Raw genomic sequence first — 27,980 nt, forward strand, 5'->3', positions numbered from 1 at the left:
GGAAGGGCAGCTGGAGGGCTCCCGGGCTCTTTAGAGAGGGGGCGCTGTTCATGGTGGCCTGGGAGACTGGATCTGTGTGGTGACCGTCTGTGGGTGGCTGGTCAGGCCCCATAGAGAGCTATGCCCTTTCCCGTACACAGCTTCAGAGACCCTAGGAAAACACCAGCCAATAAATTAAGTTGAAAAATATGTAGGAGGCAGGGAATATCAACCTGGAGTATTTGTCGATGGCATGGGTGTTCTGGAAGATACGAAGACCCATCTGGCCTTTCAGAAGCCCCTTCTTTCTGGAGGAATTGGAATCGTTGCTCAGAGCCAGGTGGGCCACTATTTTCTCTTGCCTTTCTTCTTCTGTCAGAATATGGCTTCTTGGGTATCCGGCCAGGCTGTTGGCCTCCGACTCACTGCAGCTTCCATCCAACATCATGGTTCTTGAGTGAAGCATTCCACATAAGCATGGGAACTGCAGGCAGCAAACACAAGGGGAGGCATTAGGCATGTTTATGAGATGGGCGGGGGGGTAGTCTGGGCCGAAAGCAAGGCCCCCAGTGCTACTCAGAACCACCGAGGGATAGCTAGAAGGCTCTCCAGAGATCACTTAGTCCAGTGATTCTCCAGCCTGGCTGCATATTAGAATCACCTGGGAGGCTCTTTAAAATGGCCATGCCTGGCGCTCCATGCCAGACTAATTTAAAACTCTCAGGTGATTCTACTGTGCAGCCAGAGCTGGGAACCGTTGGTTTAGTACAAATGCCCTCAGTTGCAAAGCGAAAAACTAAGAGCCAGAGAGACTGTATATTTCTCCTGTGATCACACAGCATGTGAGAGTCAGGACTTTAAACCAACACATTCTGATTCCAGATGTAGGACTCCAGCTATTTGTGCATGAATCAAAAGATGATTAAGTAGGAGAGTGTCCTTTTTCTATAAAGAGTTGCTTTCAAGGATAAAGGTTCAGGGGGCCTGCCATGTATTGTTAAATGGCTTACTGTACCAATAAAAATCTGTTTATGTGGCGAAAGAGCTCACACAAAGGTGGCAAAAATGTGAACAATGTTGAATGTAGGTGTAGGTATATGGATGTACACTATCCTGTTTTTTCAACTGTGTCTGCAAGTATGAAAATGTCTATAAGGAATTGAGTTGGAGGGAAGGACATGGCTTCCCTTAACTTCACCCCACAATTTGAGTCAGCAATGACAGCTTCCAGCTGGCACCTAGCTAGTATTGGCCAGAGGCCTGGAGCCTGCTGGATACAGCCAGCTGGCCTTGGCTTCATTCTTCTAAACCTATTTGCTTTGAAATGCTTCTTTTCCTGCAGTGCCTCTTTTCCCATGCAAGAAAGTGAAATGACACTTCACAACCTGCCTGCTATTGTTAAGGAGCTTGAAATATTCAGATGGATACCATGAAACTTTAGAAAGCAAAAACAGATGAATGATTCTATGCAAAATCAGAACTACTCAAAGTATTCTCATACTTGAAATCTTTTGTGGTCTGGGTTTTTGTTGTTGTTTTTTAAAATCAGGCTTGGTTGTTTCATTATTATTCCTATTCTCTCCCCATCAGCAACAATTATTAAATAGCACATAAATACACTTCTAGAACACTGACTCTTAAATTTTAGGGATAGAAGGTTGGTGAGAGGTCATCATTCCTTTACAAATGATCGTGCTCAAACTTTGATAAAATTGTGAGATACTCTCACTGTGGACTTTTTCTGAAGGGCAGAGGAATCAATTTCTTTTTCTTTTTTAATGCTTCTTTAGCTACATGTTTCTTCTTTTTTTAAGATTCATTTATTTATGCATACAAGAACTGGAGTACAGGCCAGAGATGCAGGGGGTGAGAGGATTCACCACAGACAGAGTGGGGAGCAGAACAGTAGCATACTGAAATATGTTGCTGAGGGGAGCAGTGGGCAAGGCAGGTAAGGTCTGCTGCGCCATGTGGGCAGCTCCCTGGCAGGCCGGGAGATCGAACTCATGCTACAGAGGCTGACCAATAGCTTCATAGTGCTGTGCTTAACCCCCTGCACCAACAGAGAGGCCAATTTCTTTTTCTTACAATTCTTTCTGCTAAAATGAAGGCAGACTTTTCCCTAAGATTTTGAGTTAGAATCAGGATGCCAAAATTGATAATAAATCCTCATTTCCCATATCAGCTTGTTTCTAAAAAAGATTAAGTGGCTTCTGGAATGTTGGACAGGTCTGGATAATTAGTCAAAGAATTTGAGCCCACCTTGGGGGAGGCAGACCCTGTGCTCTGACTCTGTCTGCTGGCTTCAACCCAAAGCAGCATGGATCCCCAATTTGAACTGGGGTGAACCTATCAAGCTTCAGTTAGCTTTGCCCTTTGTGTGGTTGAGGCCAAACTTCAGGGAGCATCATAATCATGTGGGAGTTTGGTACCAATACTAATTTCAGAGTGCCATCCATCCCTGGAGAATCTGAATTAGTAGGTCCGTGGTGCAGCACCAGAATCTCCAGTTCTAACAGGCTCAGGTGACCCCAGGCCAGGTGCTCTGTGGATCCCACCTTGGGAACCTCAGCTCCAACAAAGACATTTTTAATGTTCGTGAATAATAGCTTCTTCATGTCGGCAGCAGGAGAGAGATATTGCATCTTGCCACCATCGTCCTCCAGCATCTATAGTTCTTCTCAGTCTTTAAACCACACGTGTGATGACAGTGCTGGTCTCAGGCAGGGAATTGGACTTGGCACCCAACGGCCTTTCCACACATGAAACCCTCGCTGCTCTTCAGACAGTGTTCTATGGTCACTGACAAAGACCAGACCCCATTATATGGTAATAGGGTCATGAACTGTCTCAATAAAGTCACTGGTTTCTGAGCCCATACTTGTCAGGTGAAACTTTGCTATTTTCTAAACAGCCTTACATAGGAAAGTCTAATGAATTGTAATTTCAAAATGTTGAAATAAGATCCAAAGATATTTGATAATGATCAATATACAAATTATTGAAAATCTGAAAGAATTTCAAATACCAAAGTTTGCTGTATTCTTTGTCTTTTCTTTGTTGCATACTACTTGTATTAAAATTCCTTTCCATTAAAGACCTTATACGTTTTGTCTTGATGTGGTGGATGGCAGAATGGGCAGGTTTGGGGGTTTAGGAGTGACCCTCTCCCTGTCCTGTAACACTTTCACAGACATTACCTCATCTCACCCTCAGAGCAATTCGAGAGAATGGGTTCATTATGTCCTTTTTACAGATGAGGAAACAGAGGCTGCGCATAGGTGGCAGAGTTGGGCCTAAAAATCCAAATCTTCCTATTCCTAACCTTTACCCAACGACTTTCTGCTGTTTGGGAATCCTTTGTGGTAGCAGTGAGCACCTATTCTAAAATGGATCCTCCTTCTTTTGCATAAACAGGCCCCGTTTTCACATACCTCCCTGCCCCCAATTCTCAACCAACCAGGAGTGTGGGCTTCTGCAAGGCAGCGAGCACATCCTCTCACCTTCGCCCGCAGCTTGCGTTCCTTCCGCTCCTGCGCCGTGGTCAGGTAGTTGACGGCTGCGTACTCCAGCACCGAGAGGAACACGAACACAAAGCTGACCCAGAGGTAGATGTCCACGGCCTTGACGTAGGAGACGCGGGGCATGGAGGCGTTCACGCCCGTGATGATGGTGGACATGGTCAGCACCGTGGTGATGCCTGCCACATCCAATCTTAGTTCAGAGGCAGACCAGGGTACAGAACGCACCCCACTCCCACCCGGTGTCACCAAAGCATCATTTTACATTCTGCTGCTGTGAAATCTATTGAGAAATCCCCCTCTCCGGGGCAAGTGTCGGCCCCACAAGTCTCTGGCCTTCTCCTCCCAGCCAGCTGGCCTCTTGCCCCTTTCACTTTAAGTACCTTGGGAGACTGGTTTCTGGTGCTTTGAAAAGAACCTATTCGGATGCGGAATTTAAACAGTGACTAAAGGGCATCTCTAAAGGAATCAAACCTTAAGGAAGGAACACATTGTTCCTTGTCTCAGTCACACTGATTACACCCATGAAGACTGGAAAATCCTGGATGCCTGCCATGCTATGCCTTGCTGGTTAAAGCCTCACGTTTCTCAGGACCCAACCTGATTCTGTCCAAATTGACAACAGCGAGTTTATTTATAAATAATCTCTCTGGTATTTGTGTCTGTGAAGGACTAAAACTACAACTCCAGGGAGTAGAGCCCTCTCCTTCCCAGAAATTATACCATATGGGTGTTTTGCCTCTGAGCTCTCGTCTATCCAAACAAGGCCAGCAAACAAAGCTTTGCACTTACAGAATTATTTGTGACATTTGTAGAATGGTCTTATTTATTGAAGTACAGAGCTTTAAAACTGACAGGTGGATGTCTATACTCCAAATAAACTGTATCTTTCTGAAATGATTTGTGCAGAGTTGATAAAAGTGTTAGATCCCTGGGCCTTGCATAATGTAGTCTAGGAAACAGAGGGCAGTATGTGAATGGTGCAGTAAGAAGCAGGAGGAAACTCTGTCCCTTTGGAGGCTGGCAATCCCTTAGTTAAGAACTCTGAATGATAATTATATTTTTTCTTCATAGAGTAATCATTTGGGGAAAGAAAGAACTACTGTATCACCCCTTATCAAATGCTTTTACCCAGTGAAACTCTGGCAGGCACAGCTCCGCGGTCGATCCAGAAGGATACCCAGGACAGCATGACCATCAGGGTGGCAGGGAAATAGGTTTGGAGCAAGAAGAAGAAGATGTGGCGACGCAACGTGAAGTTAATGTACAGACGGTTGTACCAGCCTGGGGGACACAGAGAAGTTAGTGAGGCTCAACCTACGATACAAACAAACTCCTGATGTCCCTAGTGATGCAGGGGGTAAATCCTCAGCACGATCAAGCTATCGCCAGCCACTGCGGCCTGAATTCCATCCTCCGCCAGGGAGGTGAGCCACGTGGTGCAGCAGACCTCGCCTGTCTCACCTGCTGCTCCTCTCAGCAGTGTGTTTCAGTAGATTCACCTGTTCTGTTCCCCACTCTGTCTCTGGTGAATCCTCTCACCCCCCGCATCTCTGGACTACATAAATAAAATAAATAAATCTAAATAAAACACCCTCCTTTCCTGAGAACGCTTCTTTCCCTGACATTGCCCTCATTTTCAGCGGAAAGTCAAAAGTTAATAATCAAAGTTGGCTTACAATAATACATTTCCTTTCCCAAATCTCTTGTAAATAAATACCTTGCCAGTATCTAGTATATTCACTGCTTTATTTGGTATTTAACCTCCATTCACAGCATTTTGGGAAACTATAGCAGTAAATGGAAATATAGGTTTAGTTCTTTGTGTGGTGTTTGGTATTTGTTCTTTGCAAACCCACAACCATGCTTCCTGAGAGACCCAATGGTCAGGAGGGTAAGAAGTTGGAGTGGTTCTTGTTTTATTGAGGTCAATACCACTAAGGGAGGAACCAGGAAAACTAGGTTCTTGTCACTGTCCCCTTTATTGGTACTTTATGAGCTCAGTTAATCTCTGCATCCATCACAAGAAGAAATAGGCCAATCACATGATTGTAAACTCCCGTCAGTTCCACCCTGCCTCGCCATCTGCCTCGTGGGAGCCTCTCCATCTGTCTTGTGCAAGTTGTTCACCATGTGATTATTTCACAGGAAGAAAATGGGAATGCATTTCACTATTTCACTACAGCAGCTGAAACTGCCTGTACACCTCTACTCCACTCCCACCTCAGCCCGGTCTTATCAAAGAACTCAGAGATGATCCAGCTATGTCTCCCAAAGTGTGGGGTACACTCAATGCTAGTATACCCCACGAGACTATTTCAGGGATTACAAGGCAGGTAGTTTGTGGATTTTTTTGGTTTGTACTCATTACATTCATAATTAAAGTCATCTTCTGTTTATGGCCAGTGATACTAGTTTCCCATTGATAATAGTCATGTAAAAGTCCTTTACAAATTTAAGTACAAGAAGGGACTTCACTTAAAGAAAAAAATAAGTCGATGGCAGTATAGGAGGTTATATGTAAGATAAACATTGAAATGGTGGTGAGTAACTGAGGTCATGTACTTAAATCCAAATTGAATCTAACTCTATTATTTGGAGGCTGTTCTAATATCTCAGCCTAAGTTGTGGACAAGGCTTGGAGAGTGTGGATCTCTAATGCCCAGACCAGGACTCCTCTCACCCAGTGTCCTTCTGTTGGGCAGGGTCATTGAGGACCTTCACATGTGAGTGTTGTGGTAAGACCTGGTGGGGGGTGGGAACAGAGAAACATCTCATCCTTGATTCCTGCTTACAAGAATTTTCAAGGGACTGAATGCAAGTCCCACAATTAGAAGTGTTTGAGTTATAGAACAGTATATATCTCAGTAATAAATGGCTGAGACCCCTCCCCCGTCCAGGAGCTTTGCTACTCTCCAAATCCCTGTCCTATCTCAAAGAAATTCTGGTTTAATCAGCCTGGGGTAAGACTTAAGACTGAGTATTTTAAAAATTCTCCAAGTTCACAGCAGCACCATTCACAATCACCAAACTCACCTGTCCATCAGCAGATGAATAGATTGAAAATGTGGTATATCCATATAGTGGACTATTATTCAGCCTTAAAAAAAGAGTGAAACTCAGGCACATGCCACAAGTGGATGAACCCTGAAACCATTATTGTGAAATAGGGCATCACAAAAGTCCATATGCGATGTGGTTCCACTAGTTAGTCAAATTCAGAGGAGAAAGTAGGTTCCCAGGGGGTTGAAAGAGAGGTAAAACAGGGAGTTATTGTTTAGTGGGTAAAAATTTCCACTTGAGATAATGCACAAGTTCTGGAAATGGATAGTGTTGATGGTTACACAACATGTATATGTACTGAATGCTGAATTGTACATTTGAAAATGGCTAAAATGATAAGTTTATTTTATGTACCACAGTGAAAAAAAGTACTAGTTAACAGCAACAAAAACAGTTCCCAGGTAATCTAATGTGCTACCAGAATCTAGAAACACTGACTTAGCGCAGTGTTTCTCAACGTGGGTGTCCCCCGTCAGTAACAAGGACATCAAAGGAACTGTGTTAGAATTCTCAGGCCACACACAGATCTTACTGATAAAAAACTGTGAGACATGAAACCCAGCAATCTTTGTAGACTATCCCTGAAAGACTTGTTAAAACACAGATAGCTGGCCTCTGCCCCGAGTTACCAGTGATGCCAATGCTGCTGGCCTGAAACACAATACTTTGAGAACTACATTGGCTAAACACATTTGTCTTTGAACTTTGATATGCATAAAATTTACTTGTTAAACATGCTGGGCTCCACCATCTGAGATTCTCACTCATTAGTTTCCAGGGGGGCCCCAAAAACTTGTCCATTCCCTGGTCATTCAGATGCAGGTGAACCTTAGTCTGCACAGAGAGAAACATGGCTGAGAGGACAGAGGTCATTTGGCAGAGTGGAAAGTTAACACTGAGTCAGGTAAGAGAAGGGTTGGGTCAATAGGGAAAGGTTGAAACAACAGGGTGAGTCCAGGCAGGTTTACACATGGTTACCATGTTGGCTGCTGGCTTGTTAGAAAGGGAGGTGCTTTTAGTGGAGTGAATAAATAGTGTTCTTCAAATACAACGGAAACCACGAATCATTTATTCATCCATAGCCTTTGTCCAACCAGGTCAATTTCATTTTCCCTACACAAATTAGCATCCATGAAGGAAATCACATTGTTCTTAGGTTTGTACCAGGTCTTTCCAGAAGAGCTGAGAGCTGCTTATATGCTATGAAGAACTATTATGTTCTTTCCATCTGTCTATGAAAACCAGGGAGAGTTGCCTTGAAACATTAGGAGGGAACCAGGAGCTCTGAAAATGGAACTGTGTGTCCCCAACACCAGATCTGTCTTAGTCAAGATTCCAGAAAGGCTGGAATGGGAGACAAAACAAAGACACATGCCATTCTAATGAACAAACATCTAAGAGGAGTAGAGTAGTGACTGAGGCAGATTGCCTGGCCACTTACCAACTGTGCAACTTCAATAAACAAAGTAATTCCTTTGAGTCTCAGTTTTTTCATCTGTAAACTGGGGATAATAATACCTCTGTCATGGGCTTACTACTGTTGGGTTACTAATAAGTTAATTCATCTAAGTATTCAAAACAGTGACACATAATAAAAAGTTTATAAGAAATTCTTAAATGTTTTTTAGAAAAAGAATTGATTTGAACTTGCCAAGAATAGCTGAGGGGAAAAAAGCTGTGAAAGAGGAGCGAGGGATAGGGCTGAGCCCCATGGGCATAAACCGAAGTAGGCTGGGGATATCTCAACACCAACACAACTCCGGTTGCGGCTAGCTCTTTTCCACTGTTGTTGTTGATGTTGTGGTGGGGGAGAGGAGGGACGGGGGTGGTGAGGGCAGGTGAACAGGGAGATAGTGGCCATGCAGGGGCAGACAGTAGCATAAACGTTTCCCATGGAAGGACCTGAGCGTCTCAGCACTGGGACCAAGAGCAATGACTGAAAAGTCCTCTCGGTCCCCCAGCCTCTGAAGCGGTATTGAGGAATGTGACATTTAGAAATAGAGCCTTTGCAGATGTAAGCAAGATAAGTTGAGGTCATATTGGATTAGGGTGGACCACGATCCAATGACCAGTGTCCTCTAAGAAGAGGGAAAATTGAACATAGGCACACAGTGAGAAGACTACCATGTGAAGACACAGAGATGTGGGGAGATGCCATGTGACGACGGAGGCAAAGTCTGGAGTGAAGCAGCAGCCACCAGAAGCTAGTAAGAGGTAAGGAAGATTCCTCCCTAAAGCCTCCAGAAAGACCATAGCCCTCCAGAAAGACTTCTAGCCTCCAGAACTGTGAGCAAATAAATTGCTGTTGTTTCAAGCACGTAGTTCGTGGAATTTTGCTATGACAGCCCTTGGAAGCAAATACAAGAGTTGATGGTAAGATCAGAGGAGAGTTGACAAATGGATCCTCTCGAAATTTCGAAACATAGCCCGGGGTCCAAGAAGAGCTTATGCTAAGCAATAAAAATGACTCTATAGATCTAAATACATATAATAAATTCATATTTCCTCAGAATGCTATCCATCTGTACTGTTAAATCTAACAAGTCAGGTTACAGAGTAGCATGTCAAATACGACCCCACTTTTTGTAAAAGTACATAATTAAAGCAAGATGTGTGCAAGGATGTTTGCTAAACAGTGAGGAATAATTCCTCCTGGCTGTGAGTGGTGGCAACTCTTTCACTCTCTGCTTTTAAGTGCTGTTTACATTTTATGGGACTATGCATTATTTTAATTAAAAAATTGTTTTCATTGGAAAGGGAAAAGGTTAAAGCTGAGGAAGAATTCAAATGTGCTTTCTTCCACATTTGAATCAGACAGTGACAGAGGTTAGCTACCAGTGCTGCTGTAGAAGGCCAGTCTGGAAGTGGTGTGAAATTTCTGAATCAGAAACTGAGAAAGAGAGATCTTCTCATCCGTTTTCAGGGACTCATCCCCATTCTTCCAGTACAGCATCAGGTCTTCATCTGTGTATGCGTCTTGGGGAGAGGAAAATAAGTTAATTTGACTCCTTTGCATTTGATGCAGAGTGAAGCATCAGGGAATCCCACACTATCCTAGCAGCAAGCAGGTCTTCACAGTAGGGCAGTACTCAGCCTCAGGCTTACTAACATGGCATAAAGATCTGCGAGGGAATAAGACAAAGATTCGTCATGAGGCACACTGGAACTTACAGCTTTCCAGCTCCAAAGAACAGGTCTGGGAGTCCAGGGGAAAGTGGCTGAAGTCCATGTTGCACATGGCAGTGACTGTGATCCTAGACAAAACAGCAGGCATGTTGACTCTGGGAGGGAGTAGCTGGTTCATACTCCTGTCCGGAGTAAGAACACAGAACCGACCCGCAGCAACTGCCTCCTTGCCTCTACTTCAGGCTCAAAAATCCCAGTGTCTAAATTACAGGACATTCACTTTTCAAGCTTTACCTTCTATAGATGTTGGTGCTCTGCCCGGATCCCAGCTACTGAAGGTGTTGGCTGCTAATGGCTCACATCTGCACCCTTCTCTGGGTTCTCAGCCTGCTGGCTGCCACCCCCGGAGACGCTCCCTCCCCAAGCCCCAGCCAAGGTTATTAGCACCTAATTCTGGCAAACTGTACAGCTACGCCAGGAAGATGTGGAACAAGACTGTGATCACTCAGGTCAGCCTAGAAGCTAATCTGCAACAGCACCCAATAAATAGTAGCTATTGTTATTTTTTAAAATCTCTATTACCAATAAACTAGAATCACCGGCAGTGTGAATTATCAGAAAGTATATAGAAAGTCATTGTTTCCCTTAATTCACTCAAGGCTCAGTCTCCTAACCCAAGCTTGAGATTTCCCCATGGCAGAGAAGTCACCACCCACTAGGGTGGTCATTTCATCTTTTGATTTCTAACTGTTATCAGGTTTCTACAGTCCCGCAGAGCCTGTAAACCCAGCCACAGTGACAAACTCTTCAGGGCCCAGGGGAATGGCTGTACACATTAGAGTGGCACTGGACCAAGAAGCATGACCCCCGGGGCAGTCACCTCATGCTGTACAGCACGTGCCCATCTGGAAACACCCTCAGCATGATGTTGTCTGTGGTGGTGTCGTGAATGAATGACCTTTTGGAATGAACAAAGAAGACATCGGGCACCCAGATCTTCTTTACTAGCCGACCATCGAAGGTCATGCTCTTGTTGCTGGAGCTGTGGAAGGCCAGCCTCTCGTCCTTCCAGTAATGCCGCAGGTACAGGGTCATGGTGAAATCCTGTAGGCACCAGGGATGCAACCAGATAGAAAAGGCTTAGAAAGCTTCCTAATCATCAGCCCCTCATCCACCTTGGTAAGGGACACCGGAGCCTCAGCCTCCAGAGTCAGAAGTGACAGTTCTTATGGGGGTAGGGAGACCCGGAGGAGAGAAGTGTCAGTTCTGCAGCCCCAAGGGACAATGACCAAGACAATGGTGCTGCAGCAATAGAAAAAAGACCAGCTCTTTTTCTGCCTCACAAGGTTGTGTAACAGGGTGGTCCCCAGGAAAGGGGGAGGTTCCCTGCCCCACCCAAGGGAGGGTGGAGCTGAGCAGGAAGAGGAGAAGCTGAAGAAGAGACTGAGGAAGGAAGCAGGATGGAGCCAGGAGACCTGGAGGAGGCGCATGGAGCCTAGAGACACGTGAAGAAACTGCGCTTGTCTTTTGGTTGTAGACTGGGTGACACAGATGTGGGTGAGACCCATGGGGAGGTGACAATGGCAGCTTTTATCTTGATGTTGATTTTGCTCTTTTCCTTCTGGGCTTGTCCGGTTGTTTGTGACCCTTTTCTGTGGGTCCCCACTGGAAGATGCTTTAGACTTGTGGCAGGCTTTGGGGCCTTGCTCTGGGCCAATCCCATTTGGATGGACTTTTACCCACGAGGGGATGGGTAACTTTGGGTGCTTGATTTAGAAACTAGATTCTTTGCCTTACCTGTATTGTTTCCTAGTTTTATTAAAGTTCCTTCCCATTAAAGTCTTATATGTTTTGTGTTGATGCTGCGGATGGCAAAACCCATTTAGAATAGGCAGGTTTCCAGGGTTTGGGCTGACCCTTTCCCTGTCCTATAACAGTTGGAGCCCAGGAGACAGAACAGCTGACCCTGCGAAATTTACAAGTGAAAACTGCATGGCCTGACCTGGGGTTCAACAGGGTGGATTTCCCCAAAGCCCTGTTCTTGCTCACCTAGACCTTTGTACACATGGCTCCTTATGTCCTAGCTGACCATTCCATTTCAGCTTAATGAACACTTCCTGAAACTGGGACAGAACCTCAGAAGCCAAACTGCACCAGCACTCAATAGATAGTGCTTGTTACTTTTTTCCATCTTTATTACCAATAAACTAGAATTATATAGGTTCTCAGAGGTAGAAGGTACATAGATGGTCATTGTCTCCCTCAACTTATTCAGGCTCAACTAGTCCCCCCAAGCTTAAGATCCCGCTGACAGGCAAGTGTTCCCAATGTGAAGGAAGAGAGCATTCCCTCATTCTCTGGTTCTGGTTCGCCTGAGATATTAAAATGGCCCAGGCTCTGAGTCTTGAGTGGTACTGCCCCCCACGGAAGGTGCCCTGTACAAAACCCATTCTCCATTTGCCCCTTGCTCCCTTTTGCCAAAGTACCAAGTTAAATTTGCAAGACTTTTGGGCCTCCCCGGTGGCGCAGTGGTTGAGCGCTGGGTTGCGAAGCTGCCTGCAGCCTCTGCAGCGCCAGTTCGATCCCTGGCGAGGGTCCCACATGGCACGCAGACCTCTCCTGCCACCCGCTGCTCCCCTCAGCAGTGTATTTCGTCACTCTGCCTGATCTGTTCCCCGCTCTGGCTCTGGTGAATTCTCTCACCCTCCCGCGTTTCTGACTGTACCCAGTGCTTGTATAAATAAATAAATCAATCTTTAAAAAAAAAAATTTGCAAGACTTTTGAAGGTAGAAGTGTGTTCTGCCCACTGTTGGAGTCCCAGGCCCTCGTTCAAGGCCTGGCGAGGTTCATAGCAGGTGCTCAGTAAATATTTGCAGGATGAAAAAATGAAGGGAATGTGGGGATGGGCAGCTGCATGTTACTATAATTGCAACCTGAAAACTGATCCTATTAAAAAGTATCTCCTGGCCTGCATAGTTGATGCTTTAAACCCAGGCTGGCCCCTTTATCACCAACGGAGTTAAGACACAAGGGCAAAGAATAAATAACTGCCGAAAAGATCCTCTTCTGGGAGCAAGTGGAAGGATGAAAAGAGGCATGCATGGTGGTGATGGACTCAGAGCACAGTGCCTGCTCTGACCCACACACCCGCTGGTGTCCTGAGGGGACTCACCCCTCCCCCCCCACCCCCACCCATACACCTCTGTGGCCATCTCTTTCCCACTTTGTGTTGTGCTCTTTAGCTTGCAAACTTGCTGTTTACTCTGCCTCGGGGGCCTCAGATAGCTGTGCTCCCTGCAGCTGTCTCCTGATCCTTCAGGTGTCGACTGAACTGCTGTTTGGAATAGCCTTGCCTCACTACCTGATCCTGGTGGACACTGCCTAGGAGTGGTCAGGGGTGCCATAATCTCAGCAGGTACTGGATATCAAAGAACTGCAGGATTCAATCTGAAAATGTCTGCCTCCTGTGCTCCTGCAAGTGCGGTTGTCTGTCCACTCATGTTACTTGAGGAGTGTGTTCAAAATGTAAAGTGCTAAATTGGGAGGCCTGGGATGGAGCCCAGGAATCTGCATTTAACCAACTCTCCAAGTATTTTTGCCTATGAAACTTGAGAACCCTGCTCCAGACTTTGCTGCTCCTGAATCAATGTCCAAATGCCCTCCAGCTTGGGCTCTGCCCGCCAGACATGGGTTCAAGCAGAATCTTTGCCATGCAGCCCCACCCTGGCAGCTGCCCAACCAAGGAAGCTGCATACCATGTCCACCTCTGAGATGCTGTCCAGACTCTCCACTTGTACATCCACGCCCACTGGGATAGCAGGGCCTGCAGAAGAACAAAGACAGTTGGTTAAGGCACATTTCTTTTCTAGCATAGACTGGGAGGTGGCCCTAACCCCTTCCTGACTGGAGCAGGGTGAAGCAATGGCTCGAGTTCTGTGAAGGTTTTCTTCCTACTTCTTGACTTGGTGGGTGCCTGAACTTTCTCCATAGAGACAGGGACTGTGTCTGCCTTTTGGACTTTTCTTGGGCCAAGATGGATATTTGATCTGTGCTTGTTGGATGGGCTAATAAGCAGGATTACTGCTTTCTACACCCCACCTTTGTAGGGTAGAGGTGATAGCATTGCTCTGGTGCTTAGAGGACACCCTGGTCATTTTGTTACAGGGCAACCCCGATATAAATGGGTTGCCTGAGTATGGATCCTCACCTGCGTGCTTAAAGAGGACTTATTAATGCTAAACTGCAGACATACACAAACAGTTGATAAAAGGTTTATTTACAAGAGAAGGGGAAATGAGGAAATGTACAACTCAGGGAGAAGAGAGGGAGATAAATTCTTAAATGCGTCCTACCCATTCTGCCGACCTGGAATCCCATTGGCATGCTGAGAGCTGGCTAAGAGCCAAGAGCCAGGAGGCCAAGAAAATGACCCAAGGCCCACATGTCTGGTTTAATACCAAACTTAGCTGCTTAACCCCGCCCTCAGGTCCCAGCAACCCTCCCTTTGCTGATGATGGGATTTGTCATTTCCAGTGTCTTCATGGCTTTGGTCTGGAGTGGAGGTAGAGTCCACAAAACCTGTATGGAGTTTGCTCAGGACATCCTTTCCTCCCAACAATTTGTCCCCCTGTGACATCTAAAAAGGACAGAATGACGCCTAAGAACTCTGGCTGTAACTGGAGCACTTGCGTGCCCAGGGCTGGATTCATTTATCATTCAAACTGCATCTACAGAGCACCGAAAAAATAGCAGGGGTTCTGCCCTCTGAAGTCTCTAACCTGGTGTGAGAAAAGATCTCTGCAGCGAGATAGCAGTTAAAGACAACACCATGCAGGATTTGGACAGCCTTTCAGGACGTATCAGATCAGAATTATGAGAACAAATAGCACAGAAATTTGGCACCCGATTTCATCTGGCTGCTGGAAAGATTTCTAAAACCATGTCTACCTGTGACTTCCTGTTCCATTTCTTTGAGCTGGGCAATAGTTACATTGGTAAACTCAATCTAGTCAGGTCTTTTGGTGACCTCAGCACTTATAATTTGTGCATTGTGTGTGTGTGTGTGAGATGCTTCCATAAATGTTTAAAATTGTTTTAATGTTACAAGAAAAGAAACCCCAGAGTGAGGAAAACCAAAAACCTCTCTGTCAAGCATATTAATGAAACCCTTTACTCTCACAAACAATGCCTGTGAGAGAGTTGAGGGGCAGCTGGTTGGGCCTTCTAAGGAGAGGGCAGTGTCAGGGGGCCAGCCCCACTGCACCTGGCCAGGAAGTGCAGGGCCAGGACATGCTGAACCATGGTGGCCTGGGCCCAGAGAAACTTTGGCAGGAGAGCTGGGTCATAGGGTAAAAGAAGGATTGAAAGGAACTGGAACTTTAGCAGTGGCAGAAGGCGCAATTCTCAGTTTCAGCCTAAATTCTCAGTTCCAGTGGTTCTTCAAGAAGGTAGCCCAGGGCATTGGGTAGACTCACCAACTCCCCTCAAACATGCCCTGTAAACTTACTTGCAGTCTCACTATTAGGGATTTGAGGTTTTGGGTATTTGGGTTTTTTTCTATTTTGACTGGGTCCAATAGAATGGAAGCATTTTGTTTGTTACTAGTGGGATTCACTCAAAATTTTGTTTTCTTAAATGTGAAAGTAAATGAATTTGATGATTTACATTTAATTTTTCCCCCTCTCAGATAAAACAGGGTAAAAGTTGATCTTTTTATTTTTCTATGTTCCTCAGATGATGGTTTAGATTAGGGCCCAAGGAAAATCCCTGCACAGGCCCCAGGAGTGTGAGAGGAGGTTCTCTCCTCAGGGGTAACTTGCCTATATTTCTCTTCCTAGCCCTTGCAACACAAGAGAGGGTCCACCTGCAGCCTGGCCAGGCCCTCTCCCGGTCCCCAGGCCCCTGGATGGTCTACATGCTCCCAACATTACCAAGGGGAAGTAGGCTGGTGAATTTCCCTGTCCTCTGGACCTCTTTAGCCTGAGGTGTTAAAACAGTGCGGTATCTGAGGGCGGGCCCTCCGGGAGAGTGTGCTGAGCTCAACCCACTGTCCTCCCCCCTCCCCACCCCCACCCTTCTCTAAAGAGCCAAGTAACTGCTAGACACACTCATTCCAGGAGACAAGGGGAGAATGATACTGTCACCGCCCTCTTTGGCGCCACTTGCCAGTGGCCTGGTTTTCAGATAATGTGCACAGTGTTTGAACAGTAGCTGGCTCTGGTGAAGGTCAGTTTCCAGATAAAATATATATATCAGATTGCTGGGTATCTGTTACTGTGTCTGTTCTCAGGTGCTGTCTTGTTCGGTGCAGCTCCAGCCGCCCTTCTAGGAGAAATTTGATAAAGCGCATGAGGTTGGCGTCAGTGTTCTGGAGACTTGCCCACCTGGGAGTGTAGCTCATGTTCTCAGGGGGCCTGGGTTGTTGGAAGTAAACAATCTGTGTGTTCAGGAGGCTTCCGGAGCTGCAGTCAGGGGAGCTCACAACTCTGCTCCCCTGGGTCTGAAAGCAAGGGGGTTGACCTTTGCCTTTGACCTGTCTCATTGGAAGGCTCTAGTTTGTGATCCTTTCCAACTGGTTTTGGGAGAAATTCATCTAAATGACTGGTCTCACACTTTCTTCCACGAATGATTTTATGTATTCAGTGGCGCTGAATCCTATAGAAGAAATATAGTGTGATTAGACTAGGGGGTTGTGCGCAGTGGGCAGAGGGGATGAATTTGTGTTAAGTGGTACTGGAACTTTGGTGGTGGGTTTAGTCTGGTATATACATATATTAAGGTGTGAAGCTATACTCCTGAAATTTATGTAGTATTGTAAGTCAATGGTAAATTGACAAAATCAGTGTTGTAGGTTTTTCTGCTTCAAGACCCCTAGGGATCTAGCAAAGGGGAGAGGGGTGTCTAATGGAGGATTACTGGGGCTTTGGTGGTGGGTGTGGTGAAATAAAGGACAACTGTGACAGTGTAAACCTATGTCCCATGGCATACACTTTGATGCAAATCAACGTTACCTCAATAAATATAACTTAAACAAATAATTGTGTTAAGTCACCAGGCCATGGTATTTTGTTAAAACAGACCTAACAAAGACAGCGCCCTTCGCCCTGCCTCTGCAAGGTTGGAAAACTGATCTTAGTTTTCCAGACATGGAGCCCCTGTTGCAGCTGGACTTCTCCCCTGGTGATGGCGCTGGCTCACCAGATAGGCCTGGGTGTTGCTGGAACAGGGGAATCTTCATTACTGCAGGTAAGATGGCATGACTGCATTTCCTCCAGGGCCCTTTTCTTCCCTTGAGGGCTTGTTGCAAAATCTGAGTTAATTTGAAATATTGGTTGAGACTCTTCCCGTTGTTGGTAGGTGCAATCAAACTTCTCAGTTTCAATATCAACGTGACTTCTCATGGCGAGTGCCACCTGCTAAACAAGCAGCGAGGGCCACATGGCAGGCATTAACCACCAGGGTGGGGTAGCCAAGCTGGCCTAAATCAGGGCTCACCCTCTGTGGCAGCATGAGCAGCACCACCTCTTGTCAGAGGTGCAATTCTGAGGCCCACCCAGGCCTCCTGAACCAGACTCCAGGGAGTGGCCTGGGAGTCTGCATTTTCATAGGCCCTGTAACCATGCCAATCCACATCCAAGCTTGAGAACCACTGGTTGACTGACATTGAAGGAAAGTGCCAGATTGAGATTTTATAATGCCCCATGTGCTGGAGGCCACTTTCCTGTTGCTGTCCAACTCCTGCTCTCTCCACTTCCTAGATATCTGCCCCCCTTTCCACACTGCACTTGCTGAGACAAGGAGACTTTCCCTGGGCCTCGACCTCCCTGACTGCTCTCTGGCGGCCATCTCTCCCTCTGCGGTCTACGTGCCATGGCTCATCCCTGACCATTCCTGTCCTCCTCAGGTCCCTTCTCCTTTCTGCAGACACTCACCCCTCCTACAACCTGCCCAGATCTCTCTTTTTTTTTTTTTAAGTTTTTTTTTTTAAAGATTTATTTATTTATTTATACAAGCACTGGGTACAGTCAGAAGCACGGGAGGGTGAGAGAATTCACCAGAGCCAGAGCGGGGAGCAGAGCAGGCAGAAGGACCGAAGTACACTGCTGAGGGGAGCAGGGGCGGCAGGAGAGGTCTGTGCGCCATGTGGGACCCTCCTCTGGTGGCCGGGGAGCAGCCGGGGATCGAACCGGCGCTGCAGAGGCCGCGGGCAGCTTTGCAACCCAGCGCTCAACCGCTGCGCCACCGGGGAGGCCCCCAGATCTCTCTTTAAGGCTGACCATGATTCTCATGATTCAGGCCCAAATTCTGACTCAAATTTTAATTTCCTAATTGTCCTTAAAGTTGAAAAGAGGTCTCCACGGGATAGCTAACCAATTTCTCAATATATTATCCCAGCGACTTGTTTAATTGGAGCCAACCTGTACTTCTGCCCAGCACCCTGTCCTCCGGGAGGGTGACCTCATTGGTCACTGTGCTCAGATGGGATCAGGTGAAGGAAGGAGTGAGATTGCCCTGGGGATTGCAGAGTTTGAGATGGAGGCCAAGAAGAGAAGATTTATTTTAGGGGTAGAGCAGAGCAGGGTGGTGGTGGCAATTGTGGCTTGTGCTCCAGAAAGGATGGGCCAAGGGTGCTGAGGAAGGGTCAGAGGGGTCTTCCCTGGGGGCAATAGCTCCTGGGAGGAAGGCCCCAGGATCCCCAAGAGGGCCAGCTGTCTCCTTAGATTTGGCTCCCTTGAGACATTCATTTCTCCAAATAAATCATGGAGGAACCCTGAGCCTCTTGAGGTTCATCCTTTCATAGGCAAATGCCCAGCTAAACAGGGTCAGTTAGAAGCAAGTTGGATGAAGCCCAAAAATCTGTCACAATTCTATTGCATCTTCTGGTGAGAAACCATAGGAAAGAGTTCTGAAGCAGCTCCCAGAAAGCTGAGACCAAAGGAGCAAAATCAAAGTACAAATCAAGATAATGGCTGCCATTGCCAGCCTCCAGATGTGTCTCTCACACACGTGAGAGATGTCTCTCCTCCATTTGTCTCCTCCAAGTTCCCTGAGTCCCTGACGCAAGTCCAAAGCTGAGAAGTAAGGTAACCCTTCTTCTCCATGAGTTTCCCCTACTCTCCAGCCCACTGCATATGTAACTTCACCTACTGCTCAGCTCCGCCCATCATTAAGTGGGTCAGGAACATGGTACCTCCCCAACACGTGCATTGAGGGACATGTAGGGAGTGTGACAAGAAAGAGACCTGGCTAGCCGGGAGGACCTAACACAGTAGTAGTGGCTGGGTCAGTTAATTCACCTCACTGTGCCTCAGTTTCCCCATTTGGGGATAATAATAGTATCTACCTCACAGTTGTGAGAACTAAAACCACATATGGAGTACCTTGATTACAGTGGTACCTGTCAAAGAGAAATCACTATAAAAGCATTAATTGCCATTAACACTAGTAGGGTCAGGACGGGCCACTGTGCAGGTTTTCTAAGATCCCATGCAGACTGGGGTAAAGGAGGAGAGAGTCCTGGAGCCCTCAGTGGCTTTTGCAGTTTTTTTATTTAGATTTACCAGGCACATGGCAGGTAGGGGTGCCTGGGGGCCGGCCCCCAGCAAGTCTTCACTCTACCTGGGCTCTCCAGCCTTCTCTCGTGTTCTCTCTGCTTCTCTGCTCTCCTGCTTCCGTTCGTTCTTGGCTTCTGCTGGCTTCCACGTGATGCCGCCCTTATAAACTCAGTCTCTCAGCCCAGGTGTACCCACTTCAGGTGCCCGCCATCAGGCATGCATTCAGGACCACAGGGTTCCCTCATCTATCCTAATGGCGGGAGGGCAGAAAAGCCTGATACTTTTTCCTTACCCTACAATACTCTTGTCGGTTATTTCTATTCTAGTTGCTTCGCTAACTCCATGTGTCTTAACTGTTAGTCTACACTAAAAGGCAAGGTGGAACATCCTGTCTGCTTGCACCTCTAGTACAGACAGACACAGCTATTTTATAGCTGCTTATTCAGGAAGAATTTATTTTGATAAAAATTCCTTACCAGAATGACCTATAACAATGACCTATAACCCCCAAGGGAACCAGAACTCCCAAAGACACAGGCGCCTGATCCTGGCTGCTTCGCAGGACTGTAATCTGCTGCTTACTTTTCTCCCTATACTCAGCAGGTGTCAGTGCTCAGGGAATCTAATGGAAGGCTTTGCATTTTTCAAATGCAAAGGCTTCTGAAATAAATTAATGTCTTAATCCCATAAGAGTCACAGAGGAAGGACTGACAGCTGGGTTTTTCTAAGGGGAACCAGTAAGTGCCAGGGGTTTTGCATGCATTAATCTCATTTAATCCTGACAGCCCCAGGAGGGAGGGCATCCCCATTTTACAAACCAGCAAGCAGAGGCTTAGAGAGGGTTAGTCAATTTCTTGCAGGTCATCCCTACTCCTTTCTGGTGCCAGGAGGATGCTGGGACCTAAAAAAGGATCCTGAGCAGAGAAACAATGAGAAAGGGCAGCCAACTCACCAGTCTGTCTAGGCTAGGGTCCACAGGCTGAAAAGCTCCAAGCCCATTTCCCCTTAAGTGGTGCATTGACCTCATGCATTCTATTTTCTCATCTCATCCCCTGCCTGGTTGGTGCAAACAGTTGGCTCCCTTCCCGGCTCTCCTGTGGCATTTCTCCATTTGCTGCAAGAGACACCCTTAGTCCTCACCATCCTTCCCTGACCCGAAGCAAAGTTCCTTTGGGGTCAAGTCTGTGGGTGAGCTTTGTAAACGGCTCAATTGCTGTGGTGGCATTGGAAAGGCCCTTCAGATTTAAACTTCCCAGCTAGGTCTGAGGCTCTCTCGGTCGGCTCTTTTATTTATTTATTTATTTATTTATTTATTTATTTATTTATTTATTTATTTATTTATTTATTTATTTATTTATTTATTTAAGCTCTGGGTACAGTCAGAAGTGCAGGAGGTTGAGAAAATTCACCAGAGCCAGAGCAGGGAACAGAACAGGCAGACTGACGAAATACACTGCTGAGGGGAGCAGCAGGCTGCAGGAGAGGTCTGCGTGCCATGTGGGACCCTTGCCGGTGGCCGGGGATCGAACCAGCGCTGCAGAGGCTGCGGGCAGCTGGGCAGCTTTGCAGCCCAGCAACTGCTGCGCCACCAGGGGAGGCCCAGCTCTTTTCTTTTTTCTTTTTTTCTTTTCTTTTTTTTTTTAGGGAAGTTGGCAGGTCTCCTTTGTGAATATAAACAACTTAATCACTATCTTCAGTCACAGCCCTCCCCAGTCATTTCCTTCCAGCTCTATTCTCCTCCCAGAAAATTAGTGACTCTGGAAGAGAAGCAGAGTTGGGTTTATCTGAGTGAAGGAGGCTGTGCCTAAGGGAACTGACAGAGCAGCAGCAGGCTGCCCTGGGGACAAGGCCCCACCCTGGAAGGCGAGTCACACTCCTACCTCCAAAGGCAGGCCTCATGGTGAAGTCATGGTCATCCACTCTGAGAAGGGGCTGAGGTTTTCCTTTTCTGATTTTTGTCACATCGAAGTTCTTATATAGGTGACTGCAAAGACAAGCAAGAGATATTTGTCCACGAGCTTGAGTGAGATTTTGGGAAATTATTCCCTTTAGGCTGTAACTGTTAGGCATCTCTCAAGCTTGCCATCTCTTCCCCAACAAGGTGAAATCCAGTACTGAAGTCCACCTCTCCCCTACCACTCCAGGCCCTCACAGGCAGACCAAGAGGAGGACCAGGCTCTTCTAGGGTCTTGCTAAGGCAGATCCCTCCTGGGTGAGACAGCATATTATCAAGACAAGCTCTTAATGGTCTTGCCAAAAGTCTCAAGTGAAATTGTTTTCATATCTGTAATTTACTTTAAAATACTTTAGTAAAAGTAAAGCAACAATGAAAGAAGTATGGGAAAATGTTCACTGTTACTAAAATATTGGTGATGTCTATGGGGTGTTCATTGTATTATTTTTCCAGTCTTAGTTTGCTTGCAATCTTTCACTTAAAGGAAAGTCTTTGAAAAATGTAAAGAATTGTATCTTAATTCAAAAGCCATGGAAAACACTGTAGGGTTTTAGGCAATTTGAGGAAAATGTCAAAATCAGATTTATTTTCAGGCAAGCTCAGCGGAGCTGCATATCCAAGGGGGAAAGTCTGGTGACTTCTTTGCCTTGGCTGGAATAGGGGACCTAGGTCAAGTGCCCTGTTGTCATGTCTCGCTTGTCCAAGGAGTTCCACTCTCTCCAGGCTCTTCCCCAAGCCTGGTTTCAGAAGCCCAGAGGGATCATCCCAGCTCTCTGCGCAGTGACTGCTCGAGGGCCATGTTCAGACACCCCAGGGAAGACCCCCAGGAATGCAGGGGAAGAGCTTGGCCTAAGTTCTTAATGGATGCCAGACATTAGATTTTGAGCTCAGCCAGCTCTTTGTCCCTCTGCCGCATAGGGAGGAGCAAATCCCTGCTGGTCAGCACAGTTTCCACAACACTTAGTGGGGAGATTAGGGGAGTAGAAGTCCCAAATGCCAGCACCCTGGCAAGAAAGAGGAGACTGAAATCCCAGTGCCGTTCATGAGGGCCCAGAATTTGTTTTTAAAGGACCAATTATTTGGTTGCTAGGCCACTAATCCTGAGCTGTGTGTTAGCTGAGTGAGCTGGATACCCTTTATTTCATCCTTCCTCATCAATGCCTTGGCCCTCTGACTCAGACTCAGGGTCCAGATTCTGAGTCCAAACCCCTCAAAGGGTTGGCTAGCACCTTCACAGGATCCCAAAACAGGGGTGGGGGGGGGTGGCGGGATAAGAGAAGAAAGTTGTGTTTGCTAGTCTTTTATTTTTTTTTAAAGATTTATTTATTTATGCATATAAGAGCTGGGGTACAGGCCAGAGGTGTGGGGGGTGAGAGGATTCACCAGAGACAGAGTGGGGAGCAGAACAGGCAGACAGACTGAAATCCACTGCTGAGGGTAGCAGCTGGCGAGACAGGAGAGGTCTGCTGTGTCATGTGGGTAGCTCCCTGGTTGGGGATCGAACTCGTGCTTCAGTGACTGTGGATAGCTTCATAGGCTATATCTTAACCCCTTGTGCCACCAGGGAGGCCCCTGTTTGCTAGTCTTTTAGAAGCGGGCTACTGCCATCACACGGAAATATATTTAGCACAGTATTATCAATAGCAATGACCATGCCCTTGTGAGCACCCCTCTTCACTGCAGTCACCCCATCAGCACACTGGAGAGGGTCTTATTGACCCTTTTCAATTGGAGAAACAAGGTTTGGAAAGATCAGGAAAACTGAGCCCTATGGCAGGCAGCCACAGAAGCAGGTCCTGAACCTCCCCTGACTTCTGACTTTATTTCCTCTCAGTTCCCAGTCCTCTCTGGGGAGAATGAGGGCCTCAGGGGTCCCAGGGAAGGGCGAGGAAGCTGGCACAGGGTGGAGCACAACAAGCCATGATGCAGACCAGGAGAAGGATGGCCAAGGGCAGGTGGCACTAAGGGAGCAGCACATGGGAAGGAAGGATAAAGGGAGGAGCAGAGTCCAAGGCCAGGAGGGGCCAGAGCCCAGACACCCAGGCCAAAAGCTCAGTTCGCCTTTCAAATCACAAGGGAAAAGCAGCCAGAGTGGGGGGCAGTTAGGGAAATCTGGGAGGCTGAGAGTGTAACAGGGTGGTCCCCAGGAAAGGGAGAGGTTCCCTGCCCCTCCCAAGGGAGGGTGGAGCTGAGCAGGGAGAGGAGAAGCTGCAGAAGAGACTGAGGAAGGAAGCAGGATGGAGCCAGGAGACCTGGAGGAGGCTCATGGAGCCTAGAGACACGTGAAGAAACCGCTTGTCTTTTGGTCGTGGACTGGGTGACACAGATGTGGGTGAGACCCATGGGGAGGGTGACAATGGCAGCTTTTATCTTGATGTTGATTTTGCTCTTTTCCTTCCGGGCTTGTCTGGTTGTTTCTGACCCTTTTCTGTGGGTCCCCACTGGAAGATGCCTTAGACTTGTGGCAGGCTTTGGGGTCTTGCTCTGGGCCAATCCCATTTGGATGGAGTTTTACCTACGAGGGGACGGGTAACTTTGGGTGCTTCATTTAGAAACTAGACTCTTTGCCTTGCCTGTATTGTTTCCTAGTTTTATTAAAGTTCCTTCCCATTAAAGTCTCATATGTTTTGTGTTAATGCGGCGGATGGCAGAACCCATTTAAAATAGGCAATAGGCAGGTTTGCGGGGTTTGGGCTGCCCCTCTCCCTGTCCTATAACAAGAGGAGGAAGAAGTAAAACAAGTAGGAGGAAACAGGCTCACTCTTCAGGCGGCATCCAGCAGACAGGGACATGACGGATCAGAGCCGGAAGCCGTCTTTGTCAAAGCAGCCACTAGTCAAAATAACTGTTTTGCCGGGATGCCTTTGCAAGGGTGATTCAGGGAAAGACTTCCAGGTTAGAAGAGTCCTAATAGTGTGTGTGAGTGTGGGTGTGTGCATGTGCATGCACGTGCGTGATTGTGTGTAGTAGGTGTGTGTGACCATGGATGATATGTGTGTGACTGTGTGAAAGCGTGTATATGGTGTGTGACTGTGTGAACATGATTGTGTGACCTGTGCACTGTGTGTGTGTGACAGTGTGGAACCCTACGTGTTCCGCATGACTGTTTGGGCGCGTGTGTCTGTGTGAACAGGACCTCTACGAAAAGGAGATGCCCTGCAGAGACGTGGTCCTCTAAAACTCAAGGATAAAGGGTTAGGTCATTTTATACTTACGTATTAACGTAGCTTATCCCTATGTGTCAACAAGGAAAGTGATTTTTAAAAAGTCGATGCAGGCCTCCTTGGTGGCACAAGGGCTTAAATCTCAGCATATGAAGGTATCAGCAGCCATTGCAGCATGAGTTCAAGCCCTGGTCAGAGAGCTACCCACACGGCGCAGCAGACCTCTCCTGTCTTGCCTGCTGCTCCCCTGTTCTGTTCCCCACTCTGTCTCTGGTAACTCCTCTCACCCCTCACATCTCTGGCCTGTACCCCAGCTCTTGTATGCATAAATAAATAAATCTTTAAAAAAAAAAAGTCATGCTTGCCCGAAGTTTCTAACAGACAGAGCTCTGTGAGTGGCTGACCATGCAGCATGCTTTAGTGAATGCAAAAAGGCCTAGAACCACATTCCCTGATGCAAAATTTTCACTATCTTTTCCCCAGCCTCTGTTCAATAATTGTTTTATATTCTTTGAAGGTATGTATTCATTTTTCATCTACTCTGACTTCTCATGGGGATGAATTTCAAGAAATTCCCCTCATCCCTAAGGGTCCAACTCAGCAGGCCCCCAAGTGCATGCAATTGCCTGAAAATGAGACTATGGGTCCTCTGAGTGGTGGAGATGTTATGACAGTTTCATACACCATTCTTCCCCCAGGTTGGGTATGTCAAGAAACTACTACTAGTTGTGTTAAGCCACTAGCAAGCTGTGTCAATTACTCAGGCTTTTAAGCCAACATTTTGGTGTCTAAAATGAGACAGTGTTTTCTAATGTGTACCTGTGGAATATGAACCCCACACGATAGTCCATGGGTTGTTTGTTTTGTGAAATACTGTATACATAATCCCCTGTATACATTATCCCCTTCTTCAAGACTCACAAGGCTACTCACAAGGCTACATTAATAAAGGTTCCAGAAGTTCTTCTATAAAGATATCTATTTAAAGTGGTATAAACCCTTACCTGTAGAATACAAAAAAAACATACTGGCAAGCACAGCAAAAAAATTCTTAGACTTTGTGAAAAATATACTGGTTGCCAGAATATACTGGAAGGAGGGGGCAAGGGAAGGAATGGGTAGGACATTGGCACGGGAGGTCTGGTGAAAGGTGAGGAAGCATGTGCATATGGAGGAGTTAAAAAGTGACCCCAAAGTTATACAGACATGTAAACGACTAACAAATTAATATATAAAATAAAATGGTGTAGACTAGGGTGTCCCAAGCTTATTTGACCCTTTTCCCCTCTTTTCACACAAGACCATTCACATTTTACAGAATTAGAATTCAGGAGAATTGCTGGACCAGATGACCTCTGTGATTCCTTCCAATTCAACAGCCTATAATTCTGGCAACAGAAGCAGGATGCGTTTTCCAGATACGTCTTTCTATTATCCTGGATGAGTTTTGTGTCTGCTTTCTGAGTATGATTAGACCCCACAGAGAATTAACATATCATAGAGAGGCAGTCTCCCCAAAGCAGGTACATATAACTGGGGTGTTCAAGGTCGACCAGGGGAATACAGAAAGTAGAGATTACTTTTACTTAAGATTTTTTATCTAAAAACAAGGAAGCGATCAAGCTTCAATATATTTATAACAGTACGAACATGCTATTCAGAGGTACAGTTTCAAAATATTGTTGCTGATATTAGTACATGATTAAAAATGGAGACCAGAGACCTATAAAATGGGCTTCAGATATTAGATTATATTTAATATCAATAGTTCACTGGATGCTTGGTAGAATGCAGAATAACACTTAACATTTCACACATGTTGTTTCTATCTAGCTGCATATCATACTTTGCACATCAGTTCAAAACAAACTTATTAAGGAATTTGGATTTGTAATGTAATGATTATGAATGCCAATTTTGGGCCTAACTGTTATTTCTTAGAATTGTTTCCAATGGGCATCCCCTCATGACACAGGCAACCATGCTGAGAAGCTGTCCGCAGCTTCTGCAGCGCTGGTTCGATCCCCGCCAGCCGGCGAGGGTCCCACATGGCGCAGCAGACCTCTCCTGTCTCGCCTGCTGCTCCCCTCAGCAGTGTATTTTGTCAGTCTGCCTTTTAAATTACGTGATGGTGGGGAGTGAATTTACAATGGTATAGAGTTTCATCTTATTGTTTCAAATCTTAGAAAAGGTATTTGAAATTTGCTACATTATCAGAAATATTCTGTTCTGTTTTCCACTCTGTCTCTAGTGAATTCTCTCACCCTCCCACGCCTCTGGCTTGTACCCCAGTTCTTGTATAAAATAAATAAATAAATCTTAAAAAAAAAGAAAGAAAAAAGAATTGTTTCCATTACATCATGAAATGGCACTCACTATTGTCCTTACCTATATTTCTGATAATGTAGCAAATTTCAAACACCTTTTCTAAGATTTGAAACAATAAGATAAAAATCTATACCACTGTAAATTCACTCCCCACCATCACATAATTTAAAGATGTAACTCTAGGTTACGTTTTATCTTAATCATTCAGGCTAAATTCCTATTTACAGTTCCTCCCAAAATCTTGAGTGTAAATACTTAGCAGCTCACCTATGTCATCTTGACAAGGCACCACAGTTGAGAAGTACAAGGATGCTTTACCCACTAAGACTTCAACTCTCTACCTTACATCAAAATTCTTTTTTTTTAAAAGGATAGATTTATTTTTTTTAAAGATTTATTTATTTATTTATTTATACAAGCACTGGGAACAGTCAGAAGCGCGGCGTTGGGTGAGGGGGTGAGAGAATTCACCAGAGCAAGAGCGGGGAACAGAACAAGCAGACCGATGAAATAACACTGGTGAGGGGAGCAGCGGGGGCGCGGCAGGAGAGGTCTGTGCGCCATGTGGGACCCTCGCCGTTGGTCAGGGATCGAACCGGCACTGCAGAGGCTGCGGGCAGCTTCACAGCCCAGCGCTCAACCGCTGCACCACCAGTGAGGCCCTACATCAAAATTCTTTGTCCAAACACAGACTAAAATCAAAACAAAGATTCAGCCCTAACTTGCTTTGCTCTTATGCCTTGTGACATGATAGAGAACCTGTGCCCAATAAGAGGTGATTTTCAGTGAGGTGCAGGCCCCTTCTACCTCCAGCTAGAAAGCAGATTTCGATAGGATAGAGCCCCTGGCCCTCCTGGGAGTTTTCTGGCTGTGCAAGGATGCTGCTACCACCACTGACCTTCCTCCCGCCATGATTTTACCTGGGCTTGGGCATTTCCAGCTGCCCTGTCCATCTCCTCGTCTTGGGCTTTCTGCTTTCCACGAGAACAATCAGGCAAAATAAGAACAAAATGAGTCTTGTAAAATAAAGCATTTTGTGAAAGTCTATGATGCCACAAGCTGCTTTCCAGTAACCTGCAGCTGGGCAAATCCTCCAGGGCTTAACTATAGATTCAATCTGCTACCTCGTGATGCTGCTCCCCAGATGGGTTGCAAGGGCATGGCTGGCATGGCTGACAGGCTGATTTGCCCTATTTAATATTTGCTACTGAGGTTTGTCCCAACCACTGCCCACCACACTCTCCCACACACACACCCGCCTTCCACCCCCACCATGACATGAACATCAAG

General features: G+C 46.3%; 1 protein-coding gene across 1 annotated transcript; it reads right to left on the bottom strand.

The window, feature by feature from the left end:
* Positions 1–21: 21 nt before the first annotated feature.
* GABRR2 (gamma-aminobutyric acid type A receptor subunit rho2) lies at positions 22–27,738 on the bottom strand. The gene is made up of 9 exons (XM_037520938.2): positions 27,611–27,738; positions 21,125–21,228; positions 13,446–13,513; positions 10,570–10,793; positions 9,735–9,817; positions 9,399–9,539; positions 4,632–4,784; positions 3,483–3,679; positions 22–463 (listed from the first exon to the last, which is right to left on the bottom strand). The coding sequence occupies exons 1-9, from the start codon at positions 27,721–27,723 to the stop codon at positions 152–154; spliced, it is 1,395 nt and encodes a 464-aa protein (XP_037376835.1). The 5' UTR covers positions 27,724–27,738; the 3' UTR covers positions 22–151.
* Between the last annotated feature and the right edge of the window lie 242 nt (positions 27,739–27,980).

This window comes from Talpa occidentalis, unplaced genomic scaffold (genome assembly GCF_014898055.3).
Source record: "Talpa occidentalis isolate TD23 unplaced genomic scaffold, MPIMG_talOcc4v2.1 talOcc4.2, whole genome shotgun sequence".
Taxonomy (NCBI): domain Eukaryota; kingdom Metazoa; phylum Chordata; class Mammalia; order Eulipotyphla; family Talpidae; genus Talpa; species Talpa occidentalis.